Source organism: Symphalangus syndactylus, chromosome 3, assembly GCF_028878055.3.
Source record: "Symphalangus syndactylus isolate Jambi chromosome 3, NHGRI_mSymSyn1-v2.1_pri, whole genome shotgun sequence".
Classification (NCBI taxonomy): Eukaryota; Metazoa; Chordata; class Mammalia; order Primates; family Hylobatidae; genus Symphalangus; species Symphalangus syndactylus.
The window spans coordinates 69,356,220-69,363,182 of NC_072425.2; the positions used below are offsets into that span (position 1 = coordinate 69,356,220).

Below are 6,963 nucleotides of genomic sequence, written 5' to 3' on the forward strand. Positions count from 1 at the left end.
TCTCATCTCACTCTGTTCCCGGAGCTTCCCCATATTCTAGCCATTCCAAAGGGTGCATCAGTGCTCTTGCCTCTCCCTACTCATGCTGTTTTCTGACCAGAAGGCCCTTTCCTACCTTTAACCTAGACAACTTCTACTTTTTCTCCAAAGCTGCTTATGCCAGTTTTATTAAAAATACATCTTTTCTCTGATAGCAGAAAACACACACACACACAAACACACACACACACAAAATACATATTTTCTGAGTCTGGTGAATTCTGAGTTCGTACATATGTTGCAGATCCCAGACCACTGCATGGTTTAAGAAGCTTCCCAGGTGATCCTGATGTATAAGTATGTTGAAGAATTACTCCTTAAGTGACCCTTTTGGGTGAACACCTTTAGTGCACCTAAAGTGCCGTATGCACAATACCACTTTCTTTTTTCTGTTTCTTTCCTCTTTTCTTCTTTCTTTCTCTTCTCTTTTAATTAAATAATTTTCACATAAGCCAGTGTGGATTTATCTGTGACAATCCAATATTTTTGACCTGTTATACCTGGCTAGCATCCATTTCTTTCTCTAATCACTATTAATTTCCTTTTAAGTTATGGTCCTGGGTGCCTTGGTTAAACCTATTGGCATTTACATGAGATGTTGGGTGCCAAAGTAAACATTGTATATTAATAAGCCTGTTAGCATTTGAACCACCCTCTTTTCCCCTTCGTAGTGTACCTGGATGGAACAAAATCTGAAGAGGACCTCTTTTTACAAGTATATGAAGATCTAATACAAGAACTAGCAAAGCAAAAGTGTAAGTATTGTGCTAACAAAGTGGATGGTAGAGGCGAAACAGCCAGGAAAATCGTTCATTACATATGAAAGAATGGAATACCAGAATGCTAATGTAAGAGTGATTGTGCTCATCCATTCTTTGCTTTGAGGATAATTCAGAATCAGAAATTCTCGGGGGGGTTGGAGACTCAATTATTTTGTCTGTTTTTAGGGGTAAAACCATGTACCCTTTGTTACATCTCTTAATGCTATTTATGTGATTTACTTTAAAATTTTTAGTAGATGGCTGTACCAAATGGAACTGGAAGTATCCTTTGGGCACAGTATAATTAAAATGCTGATGATTTTGTTTTAGTATGTCCAGAGCTCCCCTTTTCTTTTATTCCCTTAAAGACTTTCCGTAAAATTTCTACTTTCCAAATACCTCAAAGATAAACAAGATTTTAAAAAGTATTATGAAGTGTTTGTTTAAGGTTTTCATATTGGACGGCACTTTTTGCAAGTGACAGAGATCTGCCTAAATATGGCTACAGCAGAAAGACAGTACAGGGGTAATGGTGGCTTCAGGCTCAGCTGGATGAACCCATTTATGCCTAGTGTTCCATTGTTGGAACTCTAAGCGTGTAAGAGTTATTTATATCCTACTGCTCAAGGTCATCACCAAGGTCTGGTTTTTCACAAAAATAATTCGCAACCTCCAACATTAATGGGTTAAGGAACTCAAATAAGGTCCTCAGGACTCTGCTTCTATTCTACTTTCTATTTAGGGTTTATTTTGAAGTCAGGCTCTCCACTGACCTGATGTCTGTTGACACCAACATCCTCCTAGGTCCATCAGTCCCAGTGTAAAAAGATATCTTTTTCAAGATTTGACCACGAGTTGATAAATGTTGGAGCTGGGTATTGAGTACAAGGAGGTTCATATTTATTCTCACTTCTTTTGCATAAATTTGAAATTCTTTATTTTAAATAGTTTTCTAAAAAGCAATGTTCTGTTGTAGCCCAGATGATTGGTCCTGCTGAATCACATGACTTGCCAAACCAGTCACTATGGCCAGGGAGATGGCATACTCTGATTGGCCAGGCCTAGATCACGTAACCCATCTTGTAATTGAATACCTCATCTAAGACCTTCTGATTTTAAAAATTTCTCTGGCCAGGTGCAGTGGCTCACATTTGTAATCCCAGCACTTTGGGAGGCTAAATTGGGAGGATTGCTTGAGGCCAGGAGTTCAAGACCAGCCTGAGCAACATAGTGAGAGGGACTCCATTTCTACAAAAATTAAAATTTTTAAAAAATTAGCTGCCGGGCACAGTGTCTCACACCTGTAATCCCAGCACTTTGGGAGGCCGAGGCAGGCGGATCATGAGGTCAAGAGATCCAGACCATCCTGGCCAACGTGGTGAAACCCCGTCTCTACTAAAATACAAAAAATTAGCCAGGTGTGGTGGCACACGCCTGTAGTCCCAGCTACTCGGGAGGCTGAGGCAGGGGAATCTCTTGAACTCGGGGGGCAGACATTGCACTGAGCTGAGATTTCGCGCCACTACACTCCAGCCTGGTGACAGAGTGAGACTCCGTCTCAAAAAAAAAAAAAAAATTAGCTGGGCATAGTAGCACGTGCCTATAATCTCAGCTACTCAGGGTATTGAGGTGGGAGGATGGCTTGAGCCCAGGAAGTCAAGGCTGCAGTGAGCCATGATTGTGCCATTGCACTCCACCCTGGGAGACAGACAGCCCTATTTCTAAAAATTAAAAAAATCAAAAATTTCCCAAAGAGAAAGCAGGGCAGGAGGTAGAAAGCAGAAGAAGGTCAAAAAAAACGTGCTTAAAGTACAAAACTGTAGATCTAGCTGTTGTTATATTTGAACTATCTGAATTAAAAAGAACTTCCATGGCTAACACCAGCAAAATGTAATCATCAGCTGGCTCAGAGAAGACAGTATGACTCACTCCAGCAGTGAAGAATATTATATGTTTTTTTGCTGAGAAGCAACTGCCCTAGTTCAAATGTTGTCCTTCCTCAGTAAGAATTAGATTTCCTACCTGCATCACTCAATAAATTCCTCTTTGACTACGAGACTGAGCCCAACTAGGCAGCTCATTGATCCTAAACATTGTTGATTTTAGGATCAGCCCATCATATAGGCATGAACCCATTTGAAGGAATTTCAGGACCATTTTAAATTTTCTTCTTGCAAGTAGAATTTAGAATCCTTGCCAGATATGCCTGCCCACTCCTGCCATCTGTTACTTTGATGAAAGTCAGGCCTTCCATAATGAATCTCAGAGCACCAACATGAGTGGATATAGAGGGTGTGGGGTGAAGGGAGGGGCTCAGCCTTCATAAATGATAGCACATGAGCCAGAGCCACTTCTCTGAGAGTTATTGGCTCCCCTTTCTGTCCCTAATGAGGCACTTCCAGAAGTGTTTCAGCTGTTGGACACCTTTAGCTCTTTGTCTTCTCAGCAATGACCAGTGCTTGGGTCCAACTTTCCTTTATGACTAAGTCATACACTGGAGTTTGGCCTTATGATCTACCTACTGATAAAGATGAAAGTAGCCTTTGTCGCGTAGCTCAGGTAAATTGCAACCAGCTCCATTCCAAATTCAGTCTTCACCATCTGTTCCAAGGCCCAAGAACAGCTGACATGTTTTGACAGGTGCTGCTAGCCCACAAGAAAGTGCATTTCCCTGTGTTGTGACGCCCCTCCTCTTTCCTTCCCTACACCCTAGAGGCAGGCAGGAAAGTATTTAGCTACGCCATTTGAGGCTTCTAGATACTAGATAAAGTTAAAAAAAAAAACTTAAAAGAGGGATAAAAACAGAAATACATCAGCTTTTCTTACCTCCAACATTTATGCTGATTTTTCTCAGTTACATAAATAAGTTACTGTTTTATTTCTAGTAACCTATCACCTTTCCTAGTTCTTCCATCCACAGTATCCTGGCAAAGCTGTCCTGAAGGTACCCTCAGCATAGCCTGGTTTAACCCTGAGTATGGCACACACTGAGCTAGCTGGGGAGGACTTTCAGTGTTTCCAGTGACTAATCTTCAGGGCTTTTTTCTCACATCTCATAAACTTGTTTAGCTAATTTTTCAGTCTTAAGTACATAAAATCATAATTATGATAAAATAATAATAACGAAAGGGAAACAAGAAAGACTGAATTTAATTGTTAATGAAACAATAAATTATCCAGCAGAGTAAGGGAATGGAGTTACACATTTAATTTAATCCTTATTTAAATCCAAAGTGTGAGGCAAAATTTAATCATTTCCTTATTCTTACTAAAACAGGGTAGTCTAGCCACCAGGAGCATTCAAACTCCCTTTAAAAACATTTATTTTCACCTCATTATAAAAACATATCATTTTTAAAGTTTTTTTATTTTTTATTTTATTTATTTTTTATTTTTCTGATATGGAGTCTTTTTTTCTTTCTTTCTTTCCTTTTTTTTTTGAGACGGAGTTTTGCTCTGTCGCCCAGACTGGAGTGCAGTGGCACAATTTTGGCTCACTGCAAGCTCTGCCTCCCAGGTTCACACCATTCTCCTGCCTCAGCCTCCCAAGTAGCTGAGACCACAGGTGCTGGCCATCACGCCAGGCTAATTTTTTATATTTTTTTAGTAGAGATGGGGTTTCACCATGTTAGCCAGGATGGTCTCGATCTCCTGACCTCGTGATCCACCCACCTCGGCCTCCCAAAGTGCTGGGATTACAGGCGTGAGCCACCGCCCCCGGCCAATATGGAGTCGTTCTGTTGCCTAGGCTGGAGTGCAGTGGCGCGATCTCAGCTCACTGCAACCTCCACCTTCTGGATTCAGGTGATCTCCTACCTCAGCCTCTCGAGTAGCTGGGATTACAGGTATGCACTATCACACCCTGCTAATTTTTGTATTTTTAGTCAAGACACAGTTTCGCTATGTTGACCAGGCTGGTCTCGAACTCCTGACCTCAGGTAATCCGCCTTCCTCGACCTCCCATAGTGCTGGGATTACAGGCGTGAGCCACCATGCTCAGCCTTTTTAAATGTTTAATATAAAGCAAAAGGGAGGAAGTAATTACCTGTGTTCCCTCCAATCATTAGTGTTAACATTTTAATGAGTACACATCCAGTCTTTTTACTGTTCACATCAATCTCTCTTTTACAAGACTGCAAGGACAGTGTAGTTAATCAGCCATGCTTATCTCTGTTTTTAAATTAGTATTTAATATTTATGCAGCTTTATAGAGTTCATTATATTATATAATGAAACTAAGTAGTTCTTCCAGTTAAAAAATAAAAATCAAGGCTGAGTTCTGTTTTGTACACTGAAGAGAAATGTAAGTCTTGACATTGACCCTTTAGTACAGAAGAAAGATATCACATGTCTAGTTCCAAATCAAAGGAATAAGAAGTTGCAAAATAAAATTTAATTATCAGATGTTTGTATTTTTCTCATTAAATATAAAATATAATCTAATGGCCGGGTGCGGTGGCTCACGCTTGTAATCCCAGCACTTTGGGAGGCCGAGGCGGGCGAATCACGAGGTCAGGAGATCGAGACCACGGTGAAACCCTGTCTCTACTAAAAATATAAAAAAAATCAGCCGGGCGTGGTGGCGGGCACCTGTAGTCCCAGCTACTCGGAGAGGTTGAGGCAGGAGAATGGCGTGAACCCAGGAGGCGGAGCTTGCAGTGAGCCGAGATCGCGCCACTGCACTCCAGCCTGGGCGGCAGAGCGAGACTCCGCCTCAAAAAAAAAAAAAAAAAAAAAAATCTAATTATAAAATTATAGTATAATTATCTAGTACAGTAGTCCAAATTAACATAAGATCACTTAACCATTTCCCAATTGTTGGATATTTACTGTTGTTACAAGTGTTTCACATGGATAAATCACATGCCATAAAAAATATCTACACGTACTCTTTGTTGGTTTTCTTCTTTTTGAATTATATCCCTGGAGTAAATTCCCAGAAGTGTCACTTATGTAGTCAAAGGATGTAATCATTTTTACATATTACATATTTCAAAAATGAAATACTACCCGAAAAAATGTGTGCTCTCCAATATGAGCTGTGTGATAAGAATGTGGTAGGTTTATCATTGAATTTCTATGCCAAATCAAGTATTCCACTGGGCTTCCTTCGTTTAAGAAAAGGGATTAAAGGTAACAATACTTTCCCCACATAAAGGGTAACACTCCAAAACAAGGATTATACTGCAGACAACTACCCTTTGTGGTTTTATTCTAGTCTTCAAACTATTTCATTCCCTGAAGTCAAGGATTACTATACCAACTACAAGTGATATTGGATATCTATCTGATATTTTAAGGTATGCTTCAAATTTAATGCAGGGATTAAAACAATGGGACTTGGATTCAATTTAGTTCTTTACAGGAAACCAGCATTTTGGCTCCAGAATCCCTGTAATTTAAACATCCTTAGATTTACTGTTGTTGATGTAAAGATTTAATAAAATGAGAATTGGAATTCTCCATTAATTTCTTTTTATGTTTATTCCCAAGGTTTACAAGTGACAGCATAAAGACGGAATGCAGCAAATCCTTCCTGAAGTGAATTAGGAAACTCAAGGGATAATTTAAGAACCTTAACGAAGATACAATGTATACTGTGGTACAATGACAGCCATTGTTTTATATGTTTGATTTTTATTGCACATGGTTTTCCCAACATGTGGAACAGTAAATATCCATGCCAATGGACAGGACTCTACCTTAGCAAGTTGCTCCCTCTCCAGGGAGCGCATAGATACAGCAGAGATCACGGTGAGTCAGAAAGTCTCCACTTTCTGAACATAGCTCTATAACAATGGTTGTCAAACTTTTCTAACTGGAGCTCAGAGTAAGAAATAAAGATTACATCACAATCCAATATCTGTAGAATTCATTGTGTGTATGTTTGTGTATTTGTATGTAGGTGTGTATGTGTGTGTGTGATACGTACATACATCAAGTATCACAAGACATTGACCTTATATATTATGCACTGTGATGTTTTTCCATCTTTAATTTTAAAAAATATATTGATCACAACCACAATTTGGAAAATGTTGCTCCATACCACCCCATACCAACACTCACCACCTGCAAATAGCAGCATTACTAGGAGCTGCAGTTAGGAGCTGCAGTCACAATGAATAAATCAATAATTTGCTACAAGATCTAGGATTATTTG

The 6,963-nt window shown here is 39.6% G+C and overlaps 1 protein-coding gene across 4 annotated transcripts in view; it reads left to right on the forward strand.

The window, feature by feature from the left end:
- The window catches only part of NMRK1 (nicotinamide riboside kinase 1), a 27,732-nt gene extending 21,072 nt beyond the window's left edge, over window positions 1-6,660 (forward strand). For all 4 annotated transcript variants that reach the window (XM_063636992.1, XM_055272237.2, XM_055272238.2 and 1 more), the window contains 2 exons: window positions 711-794; window positions 6,294-6,660. In XM_063636992.1, the coding sequence (XP_063493062.1) occupies window positions 711-794; window positions 6,294-6,313 (104 nt within the window). In that variant the 3' untranslated portion in view covers window positions 6,314-6,660. The remainder of the gene's footprint in view (window positions 1-710; window positions 795-6,293) is intronic.
- Window positions 6,661-6,963: the final 303 nt, after the last annotated feature.